The sequence below is a fragment of the Stegastes partitus genome, unplaced genomic scaffold, assembly GCF_000690725.1.
Source record: "Stegastes partitus isolate 25-593 unplaced genomic scaffold, Stegastes_partitus-1.0.2 Scaffold21, whole genome shotgun sequence".
Taxonomy (NCBI): Eukaryota; Metazoa; Chordata; class Actinopteri; family Pomacentridae; genus Stegastes; species Stegastes partitus.
Window position 1 is genome coordinate 1140719 of NW_007577752.1, and position 22963 is coordinate 1163681.

General features: G+C 38.0%; 1 protein-coding gene across 1 annotated transcript; it reads right to left on the minus strand.

The window, feature by feature from the left end:
• Window positions 1-3265: 3265 nt before the first annotated feature.
• On the minus strand, window positions 3266-12275 carry LOC103366614 (ras-related and estrogen-regulated growth inhibitor-like protein). Its single transcript, XM_008294386.1, has 5 exons — window positions 12224-12275; window positions 8180-8236; window positions 7370-7443; window positions 5341-5489; window positions 3266-3551 (listed from the first exon to the last, which is right to left on the minus strand). The coding sequence occupies exons 1-5, from the start codon at window positions 12273-12275 to the stop codon at window positions 3266-3268; spliced, it is 618 nt and encodes a 205-aa protein (XP_008292608.1).
• Window positions 12276-22963: the final 10688 nt, after the last annotated feature.

Here is a 22963-nt window from a genome sequence, read left to right on the forward strand (position 1 = left end):
GTTACATAAGTTGTATTATTTCAAAGTCAAAGCCTAAGGCATTTGAGTTTGTGTAGTCCTAAAACAAACAGATTAGATAGACTGAAATTAAAAACACAGGCCCAAAAGTGCAATCTCAGTGCAACAAAAGTGAGCACACATCATTGTGTCTAATGCAACATGGTCCCACACACTGACAAATTACAAGTAAAACAAGTAAAATAATATAATGTGAGGCTTTCTAAAGATGGCAGAGGGTACAATAGGATCAGTCTTTGAACATAAGGTGAAACACAGCTGCAGCAGTGGTTGGTGGCACAAGCATTACCAGCTTCAGTGGCTGCTCAGGCAGTACGAGGAACATTGTATGAAGTCAGACCCCATGGACAAAGCCCAACAAGAAAAGCGCTGCTCACAAAGTAGCACAAAACTGCAAGAAATATGTTTGGGAATAAAAAGGGAAAGCAGCCTGTTGAATACTTGAGTTTGTTACTGATAGACATTGAGAGTTTCAATGATCCCAAAGAAACTTTACACACAAAGCTTTTAACCACATAAAAAGCTGCGGCTTTGTCTTTATAAATGTGTGGATCAAAATCTTGTTGTACAGTGATTTCAACAACAACCTGTGCAAGGTGGAAGTGTAGGGAAACAATGAAAATTATGATATGGGCAAGTGTTTCTCCTGACTTGAAACCAAGAGGAGGCATTCAAAGTATTTTAAAGTGGAGGGGGGGCGACTAGCAGAATATCTTTGCACACTATCACCCCTGCCCAGAAGGATCCAATCTGTCATCAAACAGTAGAATGGAATCTCAGTAATGAAAGGTGCACACACTTTTGTTGTAATCGGATCTTACATATGGACCGTTCATTATAGTTTCAAAGTAGAGCAATCCATACTAATCCAATACACTTTTTGTCCAATTCCATAAATATTTCCTGACAGAAAATATTTAGTGACTCTGCAAATGAGAAACTGACCCACACAACACTATTGCAACCAACAACAGCAGGTGGAAGTTGTGTGAGGTCACAGGACTCCTCAGTGAACTGTTGCACATTTTCTGGAGAATAAAGTGTATTTCCAGGATTTTTAACAAACACTAGTAGATGGTTTTTGTGTAGCAGCAGCTCATAGAGCGGGTAGACGGCAGCAACCTCTCCTCCTTTCCCTTTTTTTAAGGGGAAGTGTTGAGCAAAAAGCTGGTTTATGCACCACCAGGCTTTGCTTCTTTGCTAGCAGACAAAAATGGAGTTCAAATATTTACACATTTTCTCAGCAATGGCTTACTCTACCTTTAATTGGTCAAACATTATGTTTTCAGTTTAATTGATATCATTCTTGGGCTTTGGCTGAAGACAAATAAATCTGGATTTAATTAAGGGTTCTAGTGATATTGAGCAGGTGTTTTGTATCACAGATGACTCTGTTACATGCATTTACGTAATAAATTTAGATAAAAACTTCACGAATGAACTGAAACAAATGCTACCAAAGACAAGCATCACAATAAAAGTATTTTTTTAACATAAACTTCATTAATTGTTCCCTCATCTAAAGAAAAAACTATAAAACTGCTGAGCACTAAAAAAGCTTGAACGCTTACAATGTGATGATGCAGTAAACTGAACTATCACAGAATGAAGTGATGGTTGGAGGTTAAATATGGTATCTTCAAGATTATACATATAATGTTGATATTTTCACTCAGCATGCTGCAGAGTTGGCCTACAGTAACCGGCATGAGCTCACTGATAAAGGAGACTGTGGCGCTGAATGTTCAACAAATATTTGGTTGAAGAAAGTTGGCAAGACTTGAACATTTTACTGTCACTGGCTAATCAACAGCTAATCAGTCTTGCATGTTGTTACGTTCTGATATTGCTTCAAGATGAACAGATAAACTGTCTGATGAGTGAAGGATGGAGGATACGTTGATTACGGCTAATCAAAGTTTCCCAGTTTGTTTCAGGTCTTATATTCAAAAAAAAGAAAAAAAAAAGGATTAGAGCAATAATTTGGCCCAAAATTACATTTGGAAAGTCACATCACAACCTTTGAAGTATCGACAGCTGGCACTAGAGTGTTTTTGGTGCATTTGGGTTTTCACTTGATTTAGATCCTAACTTTGACAGTTTTGAAGTTGAAGTTCTCCTGCATCTGACTGAAGACAGCTATCAACACCATATGTGAGAACTTATAAAAGGCCCTTCACGTCTATGATATGACTACAAACTGTTTTCATTTTTTCTTCGCCTGTTTGGTTCTATTCTTTGGAATGTGGAGCCAAGTGCAGACTCACAACCTAAGATCTAATTTGCCAGTATATTGGTTGATGAGGAGAACTGGTTGACACACATCAGAATAATATTTGAATAAAAGCAAAACTATAGACAGCCACCGTGTTTGTTAAGCTTCCATATTTGAGGAACTCCTGCTTTAGTCATGAACAACCTAAGTGGTGTACTACAAGCAAGTTTAACATAGCCAAGCTTTCTTAGTGTTAGCTGGCTAAGCAAAACCTAAAACCCAAAGCAGCGATAACGGGTATCATGATATTAGGTTATACCTTCTTTGATAACTCAGGTTTTCTTCACCAGGCTCTGTGGACATTCCTATGGAAGGAGACTTTTGATGCATGGTCAGTGTACAGCCTACTTCAGTTAAAACGAACAGTTGCAACATATTTTTTAAGGTGAACAGAGCTGCAAATGATGCAGAAGCAGAATGCTAGTAGAAAACTATTAATAGTATAAATTAATTCATTTATGTTACTACTGAGTACATGCTAAGTGCAGCCACTTTTTGTAATATGTGAGCTGCAAATTAGAGCTCTGAAATTCTAAATTTCATATAAACATGATACTCAGCAAGTGCATACCACACTAACCCATTATTCTTACTTTGCAGTACAATCCTCTGCTTTGTTTCGATGACAACTACCTACTTAGTCCATTCTATAGGTGTTTTAGCTGTTTAACTGTCTCAAAATTACAAATCCAAGGCAAAAACCAAAGCAACCAAAATACAAAACTTGTTGTACACAAGGCAAATATTTGCATGTAAATGAGCTTGCTACTGTAACATACACAGCATCCAACCTTCCACTGACCTTCCATGTTGCTCACAATATGAACACAGGGTTCACAACACTGTCTTATTCACTCAACAGCTTTCTGACCCAGCATGTAACATCTTGGCTCTTTCCCTTTAATATGGGTCCATTCCAAAAACAGCACCCTAGTCCATCCAGCTGATTAGCTGCTGGCTTCACCTGGATCTTCACACTGACTTCCTCCTCTTGCCAAACACATTGTTGATGAGCTTGGCCATAGACTTTGAGCCGCTGTAGCGCCGACGGTCAGCTCGGTACTTCAAGTGCTCCATCACCTGCCGAATGAGTTGTGTGAAGAGGTTGGCGATGTCCTGGTAGCTCTCGGCTGCCGACACCTCCTGGAAGTGACAACGGTTCTCCTGAGCCAGGCAGCGGCCTTCGTCCTCACGCACCTGCCGGACGTGGCACAGGTCCTGCTTGTTACCCACCAGACACACGGGAACATCCACCTCCCTGAAACACAGACAGGCCAGTGTTGGCTAACAAGATGCAGTGGATGTAGAGCAGATAAAAATTTGTAGCTTTTTGGAAAACTACCCTCTGCTTAAAGTTACTTGTATTTTAAATCCTGCTGCACATTCAGTTTTATCATCTCCTTTTTTTTTTTACCAAGTTTGCAAGTTTTTAGAATTTAGATGCTCGTGATACATGCAGTATTCTAGTTTAGCTATTAATACTGTGCATGGGTTTGCGTTCCTTCTTTTCTGCTGTTTCCCCCGCATGAGCTCTTATCTTAACCTTAAAATACTCTTTAGGTTCATATCAGCAAACAACGAAATCCTCTTGATTGCAAAGCAGCTGTTTAGGCTTGTTGCAGTTGACTTACTGACAAATAATCTACTATTTTGACAAATAATGGATCTACAACTCTTCTCAAGTACCTGTTGCTATGCGACACACCTCTTCCCTCCATGTTATTAGGATGCCTTGGCGCATGTCTAGACAGCTTGATGGATGTGGATGGCCCATTTTTCCGCACACCAAACTTACTAGATGCCTGTAGGTTTGCAGTGAATCCCTCGCTCGTCATCATGAATCATTTATCAGTTTGAGTTTGTTGGAGCCAGTCAGGACTCTGAGCATTCCTCAAACTCAAAACTGCATGAAGATCCCTGTTCAGCTTCAAAGAAAGTAGGGCAACAACTCTGTGTTGTTGTGGTGTCCTATAGTGTTTGCATAATGTCCTGGTTATATGGTGGGTGTAAAGAAATTCTTGGGACTTCAGTGTTTAAAGGTGAAAATCCATTTTTTCTATTTTGTTGCTGTTGTAGTATAAATGTAGTATAAAACAGTGACTGAAACACAACATTCTGAGACTAAATGATAACCTGCGAGCACTTCAGAGCCATTTCCAAGCACTACTATGCACCATTAAAATAACATTTTTGCTAACAGAGAAAGTTAGGAGAAACAGAAAGTCTTCGTCTCACACACTCATTAAAGTCTATGTCGGCTGTCAAGCGGTCAACTGTTTTGCTTCTCTCTGTCCATTACAGACACAGAGAGAGTCTTCTTCCTGAAAGGGTCGTGGACAGCAGAAACTCAACTGTATTTAGAGCTACAGACATTGAAAAAGCCTGTTTAGACCAGGAGTTATACAGTCACAGTGAACCCTCTTTGCAGTATTTTGACTTAAAAAATTGAAAGTTACATTCTGAGGACATGTGAGACTTTCATTAACATGCTGAAAATTTACACAGTGTAGGACCTTTAAGTCTGCTATGACTGATTTTTTGGCCACTTGGTGTCAGTAGAAACAAGTTTTTAATATTGAGCAAACAGTTGGCTATTTAGAAATGAATCTGTTATAGTGAACTTCATTCATTTGGAATTCCATTTCCGGAATTCATTTGGAAACACTAAAGAAACCAAGTTGTGTACTGAATAAACTCAAAATCCTACAAAAATAGATTTTTAAATCATATAGGGTCTCTACTTCACAGCTAAGATTGTTTTTCAAATGCAAAGATTTTCAGTTGCATATTCTTGACATGTTTGTACTTCAATCAAATCTAAACCTCAAACCTAATGTACCATAGTATGCCCCTTGCAGCCTCTAAGCCACTTGCAAAACTTTAGTAACAACAAAAATTCATTTCACATATATTTGATGTATCCCTGCATTGTTTGAACACCTCAAAGTTACTTGAAACTGCCTGATAGCATAGCAGGCTAACAGTTAGTCTCATTTGCCACATCTCAGCTTTTTCAGACCAAACAGTGTCATTATGTTGCTTCTGACCCTTTGCAGTTGTCCATGCGTGCCTCCCGAATCTGCTGCAGGATGTTTTTGGCGTTGATGAAGGAAGTGCGGTCGCTGATGTTGTAAACCACCACAAAGCCATCTGCCCAGTCCACCGGCTCCTCCAGTATACACCTGGCCTCTGAGCTCTGCCAAGAAGAGCACATGCCTTTATTTTGGAATCACAGTGACCCGATTTAATTCAATTTCCACTGTATATGTACTCTCTGATTTGTTTTTACAGTCAGGAAGAGGGAAATAGTTGAAGTCAGTGTTCTTTACACTGTGTCTTTTCATATGTTTTAACTCATAAATGTGAGCTACAGACTGTTTGATATTTTTGGCCACCGTCAGCATTCAGTTAATTAAATTAAACTGAATTTACCCCTTAGTTAAAATATCATATGAACTGATTTGACTCACTAACTCATATGATACATCTTGGAAAAAACAAAAAATGGCAAATATAAATACACAATTATGGTACATTTTGTGGCCTCGTGTATGGTGTAGTGTCTAACAGATGAATTCACAGCCCTTGAAAGTTTGATATTAAATATGAAAGCATATTTTTGTTTATGTACTTACAATTCAAAGTCAAAGGTGAGTTACGGCTTTGTAACAGTGAGTAACAATAAAAAAGAATGAAATGGATCTTATATTGGCATGTTTATTTTTACAGCATTTTGTAGAGGTGCCTTATGTTGAAAAATTACAAACACTTTGCATTTTTATTTCACTTAAAGCAGATTTTCTTTCATACACATAAGACACTGTTTCTCTGTTTTGACAGAAAAGGAGTTTTGCTGTATACTTTTGTGGTAGAGGTATGATAACATTGGCTTAGAAACCTGCATAACTCAGACATGAAGTCTGCAGTTTCCTTGGATAATTCCAACTACAAATAAACCTTGAAAAATGAATGATCATTTGACAACGACATCATCACATCTGTGGTAAACTACAAAAATTATGGCGAGATTTAGACAGAGAATCTTTTTGCTCATGATTGTGCTTTTAGCTTTAATAACTGGCAGAGTTAAAGCCATTTCAATGTGGAACTTTGATGCTAGTAACACGTGAGGAGTGAGAGCAAGGCACTGCACAAGTATCTGTGACCTTGTGGAGACACAAACAGAAGAAGGACAGGAGGCCTGGGGACATTTTCGAGCACTGTAAATCCTTTTTTCTTTATTGACTCCATAGTTTCTTTATGCAGACCAGGTCAGAAGGGCAGGATATTGACTCTGTTCCTTATGAGAGAGCGACGTTACAGTGAGTCAAACTGACAAAGACAATGAGTGCTTCTTGTTCTGCTCAGCCTAGGGGTATTCCAATAAAATACTAAGTCTGTAGTAAATGGCCTCTCAGGTCTTTAGTCTTGTTGACGGAGAAGTAAGCAGGTTATATGGCTCCTTTCTTCAAAGAGACAGCCATTGGCACACATTGCCTCAGGATACTCCAATAAACCCTTTGGATTCCCAACTTTAAGTGCTGTACGGATCACACACGTGCCGGCCTGAAGTAAATATATGACCACAGCTCACTCAAGGTCACAGGCATGTTCTGCAGCTTTATCAGCAGCCTGAAAACCAGCCAGTGTTTTTCTGTTGTTAAGTGAAACTTTTCGGCAGACATTTTATATTGATAATTATAGAAAAGGGTGAAATGAATGTTGGTTAGGTTCTGGCCTTTTACTGAGGACAATCATCAGTCAACAAGATAATGCTACGCTTTAGAATTTACTTTCTAAATGGGTGTTTTGAGTGTATTTTCTTGAAAAGACAGAACTCTCATCAGTCTCTCAGTGGCTTAATTTATTCCTTTTCAGGGCCATGCATGCATTAGGTACAGGCCAAAAAACATTATGAGTAGATTTCCAGACCACCTGATGAAATGTAGGAGGAAATCATAGAGCTCAAAATAAGCTCCTGCTGCAGCTCTGCTTTTCTAATATAGTTCTGCTAATAGTTCTGAAAACAAGTTTCAGCGGGTTAGCTTCACTGAGTGTGTTTGAGATGGGCTGTACCTGAGAGCAAGGGTCAAAAACCTCCAGGTTCAGCTGCCTGCCATCGATTGAGAGCCTTTTATGGTACAGGGAGTCTGTGATGAAGATTAAAGACAGCCATAAATATAAACAGTTTTGATTAGTATGAAAAATTAAACATCAAACTTTTTTTGTTTTGTCTGTAACGTGTACATTGTATTTGGATTTTGTATCATCTTGAATTCTAATATATTATAGATGTGAAAATATCAAATATTGTCAAGAGGGAATCCTACCAAAGGCATGGCTGTTTTAGGAGATGCATTTAATTGGCACATCTGTCCATTAAAATTGAATAAATTTAGGAGATAATTAGCTTAGCTTTCCATGGATATTAAAAACTGGAGTAAAACGTCTTAACGTCTTATTCATGGTTAACATTTAGCAAACAAGCTTAATTCAAGATAAACTACTTATTCATTATTTACTATATAAGATAAGATCAAACTTTAATAATCCCAAAAGATTTTTTTATGCCAGATACTACTCAGAAAAAACAAAATGAGATCACAAGAAATGCAGTGAACAGCAGAATAGCAATAAGATATAAGTGTGATACATTACTGAAAATAAAACAAGTGAGCTAAAATAACACTAGAATAAAGAAGTAATGCTGACAATGATATTGATAAATAACATCAAGCATGATAATATAGTGCTCACTTGAAAGTTATGCACCTCTTTAAGTGACTGAACATCAACATCCATGGTGTCTGTAGATAAACTCTGTTCACCAGAACCAAAACTATTCCCTCATCAAAACACCATTTCATCGAATCTGGAAACACTTACTGGTGTCTGAGGCATATTCACCAATGAAGCGTCTGGTCAGGAACCGCACGAGGACAGCTGGAGGAAACAGATGAAATGAAAAACAACAAAATGAATCATGGCACCATTACACTCTCATCCGTCACAGGTGGCAACAGTAGGGGGGCGGTGGGTTGGCGGGGGACCCTGCAGGCACAACACAGTGCCAACAGTCTCTGGGACCAGAGCGGTGAAACTGTAGCCTCACATGAAAGAGGCTGCATGGCTTTGCTGGAAGGTCCATGTGCATATTTGGCAAGCTGAATGGTTATATTTCCCCCTCTGCTTTGCCTCTAAAGTGCAAGCTACACATAAAACTGACTGACTGTTCCAGTTTTAGTCCCACAGACAATCAGTTTCAATTAAAGGCTGAAGTTTCAAATGTTGAACTCTGGAAGCTCGTCGCTAATGGTGGGCCTCCAGAGGGGTTCTAAAGAGGTTATAGTTAGGCTATGGGGACACACAAATATGGTTACGTGCAGCAAGTTACTCATGCATGCGTTCTAGATAAAGGCCCAGAACATTCCACGCATAGAACTTTAGCTCAACAGGAGCTCTTATAGGGCCATCTTCACACTGAGGCTGATACATCCAGGGAGCAAACTAACAGGACATGCACCGAAAGCAACAAGCAGAGCAGCAAAGAGCAGAGAGACATATTAAATTGACACAGGCATGCACATACGGCCTCCAGAGGCTACAGCATCTCCACAGTAACAGCTCTGCTTCGCTGCCAGGCAGCGAGAATGGAGACGTCCCATTGTTTTATGAAGCTTGTATACAGTACAGAGCCAGTTAGACTTAACCACCACCTCAGAGACTGAATACTGATATATGCAACAACCCTGAGCAGCAACAAGGGTCCTATAACTCCTCCATCTTATGCCTCAACAGCATTTTTTGTTACAGTTTAAAAACACGGTCTGGAATGTGTCTGACGTAGCACATTTCAGGTATGGACACATAAACCACGGAAAGCCCTGTAAAAATAAAGTGGTCAAATCTTCTGACAACTCAGGAAACAGATATTTTTCACGTCACAGTTAGGCAGGTAAACTGAGATGATCAGCTGTCATTACAACATAGCAAAGCTTGATCTTGTTCAATCCATTTGAGAAGCAGGTCTCAAAGTATTTCTACAAATGTTTGGTAAGGACTGCAATGGACTGAACAAAGTCAACAAAATATCATGTGCATGCATTTTTAGTTTGACAATGTGACCACAAATCAAAACACCTGTATTATCCCTCTGGATTTGTGCCTGCTAGTGGCTCTAAAGTGAAGACAAACAGTAATGGAGACAAGGGATAGCCTTGTCTTGTGGAGCACCAAAGCTGGAAAGGAGCTGGGATTAGGCCATTGCTTTAAAACGATGAAACAGGTTCATGGTACAGTGCTCTAATCCACTGTAAGCACCTTGGACCAAAACCGTATCTGGAAAGAATATAAAATAGGTATGGCCTCTCTCCGTGGTCAAATGCTTTCTGTGCATCCAGTGAAAGCGCCACCACTGGAATCTGGAGAGCTGCAAATATGCATATTTTGCAGAAGCTCTCTTATTTTGTTGGATAAAAGCCGCTTTAGGTTAAAACCTACTTGATCCAAATGAATACAAAAAGGTGGATACAAGGTTTTCTAAATGTGTTGCTAATGTTTTTGCCAAAACGGAAAAAAATGAAGGCTGCCTGCTTGTTGATGGCATAATTTTCTTTTGCACAACCTCCTCATATAAACAGAGTCATTACGGTGTGGTTTCATTTGAAAAACACTTTGTTTTTCAGTGATATAACCATCACTTCTGGGGACTTACCATTAAGTAAACATTTAATAGTATTCTGTTTCTGTAGCTCTCTATGGGGGCCTTGGGTGCTTTCTTGTTCCTTTAACTTTGGCACAGGAAGCAGAGACTATAATGTTTGAAGGACAAATGCTACAATAACTCATATTGTCTTGTTTGATTCTGAGCCCTGGTGTATAAGCTCTGCATTTCCCTACTTTATTATCCTTTATTACACTTTAATAAAGCACAAAAGACAAACACTGTTACTCCTTTATTGCTTTATTATGGCTCATCCAGATTCCCACAACATTAATAAAGAGCTGTTCCAACTCTTGCTGTGTTCTAATGAGTAAAAACCTTCTAATGATATCATTGACAGTGTCATGGTCACTAATGACGACACCACTGTTATCCCTTAATTGAGTGTTTCCGCACAAGCTTTCCCAGCTGACACGAAAGCACTCGAAAGACTGATTGAACAATAACTGAACTATATATTGTGTTTTCCCGTTTTCAACCTTGAAACGCGCTCTGTGACGGATGTTTTAATTTAACAAGAGAGAATCTCTGGAGGCAGGAATAATCTCATTATTTCATTTAAACCTCAGTGAATGGGACCAATAATCCATTTGTTTTTTGTCTGGTTATGTAATACAAAAACAAAACCCAGTGGAAAAAAGCCAAAGTTTCACTGCTGCTTGAAAACATGGAGTTCATGCTGCAATTACACAATGTTGGCAGAACGAGACGAACATGGAAAACCTCCCTGCTCTGATTTAGGTGTGTACAAACATTATTCTAATCCAGTAATGCTATTTTAGTCATGTAGATAAATAGACTAAATTGCCTAATTACCAAGTGAGACCAGGTACAAACAAACATGTGATTCCTTTAAATGAGGTGAATTGATTGTGTTCATAAATACTAGATTTTATTTTGATGTGACTGCCCGTGTTGGTGCATTTGCAGCCATTATGGCAAATTTGTTGACATGTCTGCAGTTCGTTAGTCAGCAAATAAGAGGTATTGTATCCGTATTATAAAATCCAAATATACAACTCAGGATTACAAATCAGTTTTTCCTTCGCAGATGCTCATAGCTACGATTTGAATCTTGTGACATGAATGCGGCATTAGCTGTTTGTTAGCTCAGTGCGCCTTCAAAATTTGTTCGCAAACTACGTTTATAGAAATATTGACATAATAAGGAAGTCATCCACTTAGTGAGGTTTTGTATTTTAAAATGGTGTTACTTTTGCTTTTATTGTTCACAAAATAAGAAGTCAGTTGTCATGTTGATAGTTTGCTAGAAATTAAAGTTAGCTAGTTAGCAAGTTAGCCTGCAAAAACTCTGAGCAACAGCCTCATTCTGACTCTCTTTGGTTTCACATTTCAGACTTTCAGTTACCAGCACGTCAACACTTTTAATCCAGACATCTATCCATAAATCTCAGCTTTCCATTGCAAGAACAGTAAAAGAAAAAACAATCAAGACATGAAGACAATGAAAATATGTAGAAAGAGATCAAACAAAGACAAACCTGTGAGTCTCACTGCAGGTAATCTGATTTTATATATTTTTAGCCCTGCTCAGGAGCGAGTGTGTTATTACATCCAAACAAAGATCTTAAATCTAATATAACTCATTTGAGTTGAAGCTGAACATGTTTACTCAATCAGCGAGTATCATTGGTCAATTTATTGATAAATTGTTCGGTAGAACATTAATCAGTTTTTGTAGCAGATAATTCTTTAAATAATTTTTCAAGGAAACACACTAATCAGTTTCTAGTGCCGGCTTCTGAGATGATGAGCAACTTTTCTCTGGTTTATGTCATTGTTAAATAAATATCTTAGGGGACAAGATCAAATACTGGAGCATTTCACCTTAAACTTGTGACTGGGAGTTGTTACTATGCTGTGACACACATCAATCAAATGATTTATCAATTAAACAAGGACAAAAATTTGCACAGTGTCAGTAAGGAAAGAACAAACTGATATATTAGAAACAGACTTTAAGTAGAGAATCACTGAAGTTTACTTTAAAGCAAATCATTTAAACGAGCAGGTTGACTGCAATGCGATGTGTCTATGTTTTCTCTTCTAACCCACTAAAATCAGAAGACATCAAATTCAGTAAATCAGGCTAATATAATAGTAGTTTAGAACACTTTTCCTTGATTAAATATAGAAAGATTTTTTTTTTTTCCGATGTGAAATAAAGACCGCTTGCAGCCACTCACCTGATTTCCCAGCCCCCTGGCTCCCCAGCAGGGCCAGCTTGATGTCGTTCATGCCTGTGCTCTGTCAGGTCCTCAGCTGGCTCTGTGGCTGTGTTGTGTCTGGTATCTGGGTTAGCGTCGGCACACTAAATACTCCTTATAGTCGAGGCAGGATGGAAGCACAGGACCGAGGGGGGAAAACAAGCGCCCCCCTCTGCTCTCTCTGTCTGAGTGCCAGCAGCTCTTTTACTCTCTCACACCTCTCCTCTCTGTTTTCTCTCTCTCTCTCCCTGTTTTCCCCTCAGTCTATCTGTGCTCCTTCTTTCTTTGCTCTCCTGCTCCTATATATCTCTTTTCTGTCTCTGCCCCCTCCTACACAGAGGTCACTCAAAGGTCAGGCCTGACTAAGTCTATTGTGCTGGTTTTACTCTTAACACTGTAACTGTAGTCCTGCTGCCATCTATGGACATTTGTGTTATTCTTCAAAGACTGAAAATATGGAAGCCCATTCCTGCCGGGCAAAGAGGAAATAATGAATGTGTGGAAGTATAAAATGACAAGAAGCTATCACATTACAGCGTCCCTGTGTCCAAGACGTTATATGCATTTGATTTGCAACAGTAAATATGTTTTTGACAGAAACTTAATGCTACCGAAATGATGTTTTTTTTTCCAGTATAATGAAGTCATATCCTCCAGTTCACAAAGTTTTAAAAAAGATTGTATCATTAAACGTCATCCGTTCTCCCTGTTCAAGCAATAACTAATTCCATCTGTATTAGCTGAAGCATATAAACATTTTTTATAATAGTAATCATAAGGGTCGTGCAAGTCAAATCAACAACACAAACTGTAAATCTAAACTACAACATGGCACAAGCCAAATGAACAGATACTGTGAGAAAATCTAACAAGATTTATAACTGACAATTTAATAGCCAACGACAAAATATCTCTTTTATTGTCAAACAAATTTTGATAGAAAACGTTTAAAAAAAAAGAAAATACAAATGTATTTTTAAAAATTCTATACAAATATTCTAATGAAATATTTATATATATATATATTTGCCTCGCAGCAAGAAGGTTGCTGGTTCGCGTCCCGGTGGGGGCACCGGGATCTTTCTGTGTGGAGTTTGCATGTTCTCCCCGTGCAGCATGGGTTCTCTCCGGGTTCTCTGGCTTCCTCCCACAAGGTCCAAAAACGTGCTGAGGTTAATTGATGATTCTAAATTGTCCGTAGGTGTGAATGTGAGTGTGCTTGGTTGTCTGTCTCTAAGTGTAGCCCTGCGATAGACTGGTGACCTGTCCAGGGTGTCTCCTGCCCCCCCTCTTCAGTGTCTTCAATGATGACATAATTTATTTGGTGATGTTACAGCATCTATGGTTCAAAATGCTGCCATACTTGTCATGACATAATTTCTGCTTTTGTTTTTGTATTTTATGGTTCTGATGGTGGCAAAAACCTGCATTATCCACAGTCAGGGACAGGTCAGTCAGTTTTCAGGAAAAGATCATGTTCTTGTTTAAAAAGTAAAGAAGTCTTTAGTGTTTTTTATCACTTTTCATCATTTGTGTTTTCAGGCAGAAATGAGCTTCCACATTGTGGCTTTTTTTTTTTTTTTTTTTAAACAACAACAGCAACAAAAACACTGTATTTTTGTTTTCCTCAGATGTACTGAAGTTATTTTAATCTTATTGTGATTTGATCTGGCAACATTCCGCTGACTCCAGCATCAATAAAATTTTGGCTTCAAGGCAGGGATGTGATGGGGAAAGAATTAGATGACTGGTTACATACTTTATCAACTATACCGTCACAGCTCTCCAGACTGAAGCAATACAGTAAAGTTGAGGGTTTGAGTGCAGCGTAAAAGCAAAAACCATCAGAGAGTCAGCAATAAAAAAAATGATTACTGCATCAGTCATACTTCTGACATCAAATGGAATCGTTTCAGACAAGCAATCCATCTCCTTCAGCTTCAGCCTCCATACAAAATGTGACACTTACGGCCAATAAATCATCCTGCAGTAGCTTCGATTTCACAGACACTGACATCAGTCAGAAAAATAAATATTCTTTTGAATTAAGCCACATTTTTGTCAACCGTGACTTTCGTGCAGGTTCGTTGAGCATTTTAGACCCATTTCCAAACTGGATTCATTTGATCTTGTATCTGTTTGCCTGCAAAGTTAAGATTAATAAATAAAGAAAAAAATATGAATTTCATGCATGACTTTAGAGAGTCTTGTGTTTTCAGCGCTCTACAACAATAATTACAACACTGTTATAAGCCATATCTTCGTGTATTTACCAAGCTTTTTTACAATTATGATGGTTGAACTAAAGATATCAAAATTCTCACATCTGGATTCTGTGAAACGTTATAAATGTAAACAGAGCTTTTACAGTTGGAAAATCAAAGCTTCCACATATTAGTCAGGGCATCAAGAACTCTGTCAATCAATTTTAAAGAGAAGAATGTTTCCACATTCCCATTTTTGGAGTTGAGAGTACAGTCCTTTTGTTGACTTGAGGATCATAGATTTGAACCTTTAATGCCATAAAACATGAGCCATAACAATGAAATGAAAACAAACTGACCACATTATGTACGTCCAAATCCATTCATAATGCACGGCATGTGGACCGAATGTGTTTCTGAAATGTTAACCAAATGTTTACCTCTTTCCATTCCCTGATGTTTAGATATCATATACCCTGAAAATCAGCTTGCATGAGGCAAAATAATTGGAACCAGAACACTTTATGCTTTGAGAGTTCAGATGAGGACTGAAATCACAAACACGTCACTTTACATTCTTTGACTCTCTTATCAGAACAAAGGGAAACGCTGAAAAATGGGGAGATTATTATTGCATATTGTGAAAGTATGTTAACCCCAATCATGCCTAATCCGAAAACCATTAAAATAGAAATTCTAATCAGTCTTGAATACTGAAACGCTATCAGCCACATGCGCTTTGGAACACAAGTAGAGCATTCTCCATCAGTGCAAGCATTTAAATAAAGTCACATTTCCTCTCATGCTTCAGATTGTCAGTGGACATTCCTGCTGTAATCAGATAGAATCTATTTCCTCTGTTTTCGCTTCCAAGGTGAGCACGCAGGCCCAGCCATCCAGAGCAGCTTTTAATCAGGCAGAGAGGGAGAAACCAGCTCTTCTGTGCTGATCAACACGTGGCTGGAGAGAGGCTTTCACATGGGACAACGTCATGTGCCCACAAAACTGCACATACCAAGAAACACATTATTCTTACTAGCTGCCTACACACACACACACACACACACACACACACAGAGGAACCTCCAACAAATCAACATCAAAGGGCGCCACAGCACCTCAATAGCATCATTACATAATGTCTGAGCACCAGAAACCTGTCTGGAAGGTGTCTGTTTATTCTGTGAAATAAGATTTTCTGCCATGTGTGACATGAGAAAAATGATGTTGGACTGAAGTTTGTCATTTGACTGCTTTTAAACTAAACGGTTATTGAATGTCATTGCATGTTGCATATAGGCAGCCTGATGTTTTTTTTCAGAAGTGCTGGAAAATCGTCAGCCTGTTGTAGTTACAGATGACTGATGTTTTGTGTAGTTTGATTTTAGCTTATTTTAGTTTTATGTATCTTTGCTTAGTTTAGACTTTTCCTTGTCTTTGACCTGCTAACTTAGTGATGTACTAAAATACAAAATAAATGGCTCAAAAAATGCTCAGTTTGTAAATAACTAAAAACTAATTGTTAATTCAAACTGGATTAGGTGTGTTTAAGTCAAGTCCCCAATATTTATATAGCACCCTTCAGTTTTTATTCCATTGATTTAAGTAGGATTTAAAAACCCTACAAAATGGCACTAAATACAGTTCTACCTGTCGATAATGACCCTACAGTATTATTAACTATGGAGGTTTACCTGACTAAAGCTGAAGATAAGTACCTGTAACATTAAACCTGGAAAGCCCAATGATTTCAACAATTCCTTTAGAGAAAGCATACTTGCAGCAGTGGACAGGAAAGACTCCCTTTAGAAGAGACCTCCAGCAGAACAAAGCTCAGAGCTAGGGAGGGCAGCATCAGGTTGGGTTGAGGTTGAAGACAAAAGAGAAAAGGATGATAGAGATTAACAGAAAACAAACAAGAGAACATAAATGTTGGACAGGTTGGAAGAACAAGTGGCTTACAGAGAGTTACAGTAGTCCAGCAGTGAGATAATAAATGCATGGATGACTGTTTCCAGGCCCTCATGAGACAGAATTGGTTTCAGTTTGGTGATGGTTCTAGCTGACAAAAATGCCCCTCACAACACTGCTCACCTGTTTAATCCAGTATGTCTATGTATGTATATATAATTACTTAATTTTCACTTACTTTATCAATCTTAGCTGTGTAGGTCAACTGGCATAGCTTGAAAGAAGCTATAAAAATAAAAATAATAAAACTGTTTAGTATGTTAAAAAAAAAAAAACACTTGAAAGTTGGATGAAATATGCCGTCACATAGCTTAGCCGTAGCATAATTTACCTTGATTTGACTTATTACTGACTTAGTGATGTTATAAAAACAAAAAGCTAACTTTAGTTAACTAACTAACTTAATAAGAGACATGAAGTAAAGCACGTTTATTGGAGCGAGGTAGACATTTTAGCTTTGCGTTGTTTAGCGTAGTTTATTTTAACAATATACTTTAGTAAAGCAAAATAGTATTCCAAAGCTTCTTGTTGTGTAATGACAACCAACGTAAATTGCGTGCCTCGTCCATTAACTATAGTTTAACCATCTTGACTTTTGAGGTTGTTTAGCCTTAGCTTGGCTAAATGCACTGCAATTGAATTTGACTTATCCTACAGACCCAGTGATGATTTCAGAACAATAAAAAGGAAATGCTCACTGAGTGTTAGTTTAATGCTGGCTGTAGATTTCCCTGGTATTATGTTAGTTTAGTTTGACATCAGTGTTATTAGACACTTACAACACAACATGCTGCAACAGATTTAGTCAATGTACACACAGTCTAACTTAACCTGGCCTTGTAACTGTAAATAATTAAAAATAATCAGATGAATCACCTTCATTTTGAAGCAGATGATCACAGGGAGGACTGTCAAGCTCTACCAAATATGCCCATCATTTACTGCACAGTTTTGACTTTGTAAGGAAATACTGGATTGCTTCAGAGCACAAAACAAGCAGAAGGAGATGTTTTTCTGGTACAAAATGTGTTAAAGCTTTCAGGGATTTTAGCAGCTGCAGATGATGGAGGGACATGGAAAAACCAAAATTAGTGCCTGTTCATCTTTTTCAGGAAAGACAAACAATAAAGACCTTTGATTTTTTTTTGATTTTTTTTTGCAGACTTTAGGAAAATGTGGCCTTCATTTAGTGGCACTTTCACAGAAACAACAGGAATGGCTTGACGTGGCAGCTAAGACAAAGGTCACACTTGGGAATTGTTCCAAGAAATCAAAGGGACTTTTGTGTTTAAATTGCACCTATAAATCTGCTCCATGTTCATCCTTCACTGTCCCACGTCTGTTAGTTCAGTTGTAGTCATCCATCCCTACAAATTCACATAAACATCTTGAACATGTTACTGTCCTGAATCCTCATCCAGGCTGGATAAATGAGGTGCAGAAGCAGTGGTTATCCGACCCAGTGACTTCATCTGACACTGTTCATTGGCCCTTCTTCTTCTTCTTCTTCTTCTTCCTCTTCTTCTTCTTCTTCTTCTTCTTCTTCTTCTTCCCTTGAGGTTTTCTTCCCAAATTTGGCCATCAGGGCAGATGTTTCCACGTTTCCATTACTTAGAGGTTGAAATTATGAAGTGGAATGACTGATGATGATTGATGGTGTGTTGGTGGTCTTTGAGATTATTCTATTTTGAGTTTTATGGGTTTAGGAGCATCCAGGTCTCTATCTTGAGTCCCAGAATATTTTGAGGAATGATGAATAGCTTTATCTCCGTTCTTTGTTATATTCCAGAGCTTTTACACAGAGATACATGTCTTTATAGAGCCAACTTCCTTACACCTCCAGCTTGAGCTTTACAAAGAGGTGGTACATCTTTTTCCAAGAGGGTGTAATAAACTATCAGCTCTGCTCTCAACTGTGTCCAAAGAAAACATCATGCACTTATCCCACTCCCAGACACAATAATTCAAGTTTTTTTTTTCATATTGTAAGTGAGGAAATCAGTCTAAATGATCCTAAATAACCCAAAGAGCAGCAGCAAATCTTGGCAAGCAGATTTTTTGGAAAGTATGCATCTTAAACTGTTCAAAAGTAAGAACGCTCCTGTAAGATGAATGAACAATATCAGGGGTTTAAACATAGCTAATGGACACTGTAGAGTTTGGTCTAAACATTAGATGTAGGTCTTATCTTGAGGAGGACATTCTCCTTTGCAGCTGGAGGTATGTCTGCCTTTTCCTCCTTTTTGTGTGCATTAGTGATTCACCCAGCTTCAGACAGACAGAGCGAGGGGGGCCTGCACGAAGGCTTTGATGTCCATAAATGAAACATCTGCACAATGCAACATGGGGGAAGAAAAGAGAGACAAAGAAAAGCTGGAGAGGAAAAAGAAAGACAGACATGTGACTGGTTTACTGGACTGAATAATGTGGGTTTAAAAGACATTAAACCTCCCTTTAATAACAGCTCATGGTCAGTTTCTGCCATTTTATCTTGACACGAGCAGCAGGGCTGCTAGCCCTTAAAAGCTGTGTCTCATCTTTCTCTGTATTTCTTGGCTGACAAATTTGGGTTGGATCATCCTGGTGGATGTCCACCCAGATCAAAGACATATTGTTTATAACAGGACCAGAATGGGTTTTATCAGTGGTTGCAACAGATTTTGTCCATTTGAATGTCTTTTATTGGGTTCATAAAGTACAACCACTCATGGTTCAGCTTTATTTACTGATTACATTACACTGAAGGACATGCTGACAGCAGTGCATGAAAGTATGAACTTTCTACCTCAAATGACATAAACTACCTGAAAAAGTCTTCTCATGTTCTTTTTTGTTTGACAAACTGCGCTGAACAGCATCTTAGAGGAACAAAATATCCTGAAAGACTTGAACAAACAAAAAAGAATATTATATTAATCGCTAAAAAAAAAGGGAAAAAAAGAAAAGAAAACCACAATCAGAAACAGGAACAACAAGCCGAGCAGAACACCAAGAACTGCAGCGGAGTCCAGGAGAAACACAGGCTGTAACGTGTGGAAGATGAATCCACTGCAGGATTTTAATGCAGACGGCAGAAGTTCGTCAGTAGATTTATATGCATGTAACTCCAAAGAAAACATGAAGGAAAGTCTGCATGTCCGGAAAATGATCAGTCTGTCAGTATACACATTTTCATAGTGACAGATATACAATGTGAGGATTCAGTGGATTTCCAAGTCAATGACAAGAGGAATATCTGCTCGATATTTCTTATATTTTGTCTTTTTACCACTTAAATTATTCTGCGTTTAGGTTTTGTTTTTGTTTTTTGTTTTTTTTTAAAGAAATGTTTCTGTTTCTGATACACCTCAATTAACAAAGGGTTTATAAGCAATAACTAATGGGCTTATTAATGTTTTATAAACCATTTACTAAAGCAACATAGATCATTAACAAGCCATTTATAAGAATAACTTCTGGGTTGCCAGGTTGTATGAAATCATCACTCAGCGTCACATGATTATCTCATTACAATGACTCCTGTCAGAGTTGGAAACAAGTGAACAGTGAAAAAATACAAAACAATACAATGCTTTTTATTGTCATTATACACAAGGTGCAACAAAATTAAAAGACAACTCCAGTGGTGCAAAAATATAAAATTAAAAGCATTAAAAGACAAATAAGAATATATACATGTATTTACAAAGGAGGCAGTAGGAAGTATATACAGTACACGAGAGTTGTCAGGCTGCTGCACTACTGCGTGCCGCCATCTTTGACGGGATGGGGAGCACAGAGATCTGAGATACTTGGGCCAAATTATGATGACTATACTACCGGGCCAGAGCGTCTTAGGCTGTTCCTGGTATGCAGTGGTTAGTATCTACCAAAAATATTCCAAGGAAGGTCTACTAAACTGGTTTAAACTGGTGTCGAGGTCATGGGCAATCAAGGCGCATCAGTTTACATGGGGGAAAGATGGCTATTCTGTGTAGTGTGCCCTATGGGAAGAGGCAAGCCGGCAGAGGCAGAGCTCTGAGCAATGTTCTGCTGAAGAACCTCAGGTCCTGGCATTCATGTGGATGTTACTATGACCTGTACCACCTACCTAAATGTAGCTGCAGACCACGTACTCGCTTTCATTTTTCTGATGGCTGTGGCCTCTTTCAGCAGGATAGTGCTTTACTGCAAACATTGTTCAGGAATGGTTTAAGAAACATGACCAAGAGTTCAAGGTTCTGATGTGCCCTCCAGATTTCCTAGAGCTCAATCTGATCGAGCATCTGTGGAATGAACTGGAAAAACAAGTCCCCACCTCAAAACTTCCAGGACTTCCAAGAAGCTGCTGCTGAAGTCCTGTAAATGCCATGCCAGTAATAAAATATCTGAGCATAACAGGATTCACTAACATCAGGAGAGGTTTTGCAAAAGGCCTTCTAACTTAAAAATGCAGTGTCACAAACTCCAACCATAGATATTGTACTCACCCCTACTACATTGTATTCACCTCCACTACACTGCTGCATATATACCAATTTAAGCTCTGGTGATGATTTTTTTCTTTCTTTTTAATAATTTACAAAACACATAACAGAGGTAGATTCAACTAAATGTATGTGCATGCAATGTGTTTTACATGATGTCAGCAATATGTTTCTGTGTTTATTTGTTGTTAGTTCATGTAACAACAAATAACATAAAAAACATGTAGGGAGAAACTCTGTAATGGATATATTGTGCACCAGTGGTGATTTACTGATGACATTTTGATGGAAGTTTGGGAATATTTTTGCTTGAGTAAAAGCAGAAATGTCAGATTCTTTTTTTTTTTTTCAAATAATAATCTGACATCTCTCAATATTTTCAAGCACATTAAAATAATCAAGCAGCATTTGAACGTTTTAGATGCTTAGTGTAGAAATGAAGAGTGCATTTGCAAAAACACAAGATTCCATCCATATTTGTAGATTTTCAGAAAACTTTTTGTTGTTGTTGTTTGCTTGAGATAATATCAGTCAAACTGAAGTTGAGTGGATTTGACTCAGTAGAAATGACAAGACAAAAATAGAGATAACTTAAGTTTGATTGATATTGTCGCAGGTAGACGATGGAAAAGTGGGTTTTCTGAAGGTTTGCGAAAATGGAGTGATCTGTTTTTGCAAATGAATTCTTCAGATGCATATACATTGACCAGACATTTTATGTGCATAGTGTTTATCTTCAAAGTAGTAGGTATTGCAGTCAAATAACTGTAGTTGAGTAGAAAGCACAAAGCAGGAATACTTTAACTCAAGTAAAGTCTAAAAAATGGCCAAATTCATGGATTTTTTTTTTTTTTTGAAACAACACAACAGCCACTTCAGAGTGAAAACCATAAAGTCAGCAAAGCAAACTGTGTTCATGTTTATATGCATGTTTCTGCCTTCCAGCTCCACTGGCTCCTGATCATAGCTCTAACAAGACATACAGTGTATGTTGACATAAAGCTTTTTTTTAAGCCTTCGCTGTGTTTTAATGACATTGCTCTGCATGATGTCATTCAGACAGCAAGAGCTGGTGTTTCATGTTTGTGAGACACTTGGCAGGTCTCAGTGTGTTCCTGCAGAGACAGAACTGTCCAGACAGGATGATGGATCAGCAGCAGTCATGCCCTCTAAGGAGAAGCCAGTAAGAAAGTTTATCTTGTACCAATCAGTGTCAAGCTGCTTTAATGAAAAATATCTCTGTCAGACTGAATGATAGCCCTTTACTGTGTCGTGTTCATTTCACCTAAGAAAAACTGCACAACACAGGCCGTTGCTTTTTTTTTTTTTTTTTTAAGTCTTTAAAATGCAGACATGTTTTGTTTTTGTTTTTTGACATAGTTCAGCTAAGGCTTTATTTCACGTTGCTTTATTGCTTTAATTATAAAGTGCATCACTTCAGGTTTTTGTTTATGAAGTGATTGATTCTGTCAAATAGATCATTTGCTCTGATGTCTGATATGTCACTTGTAAAGTTCATTTTTTTCAAATGCACATAATGATAAGGAAGCCACAGCAACACTGGTAGAGTAAAACAACAACAAAAGAAGGACCAAATCAAGTTCTGGCAAATGTAATTTATTGTATTTTATCATATTGGAGTAAAACAATCCCTGATGATCTTTAAACTAGCAGTGAGAACGGACGATAAAGATCACATAAATGACATTAATGAATAAACAAAAACCCTTGTGCCTAAAAGGTCTCACGCAGACATTAATTTACATTGACTGTATATATAAAAAAAAAAGTATAAAGTCTTACAAGCATGCCCCCTGGTGGGGAGAGCATGTAATAACAGCATTCACCTAAAGAAGCAAATATGATCTACAACAATAAACCAAAGTAAATAAAGCTTGTTGAAAAAAATCAGCAAAACATTTATATATATTTGTCACTAACATTGGAGGGACAGACAGCACAGGAAGCTGCTGCTGACAAAAATTAATAGTGTCTCGATTAGGTACATTTTGTGAAAAGGTGGAAAACCTTTTCCTATGTTACCATGTAATATACTTGTATGTCTTCACAGTGACCCC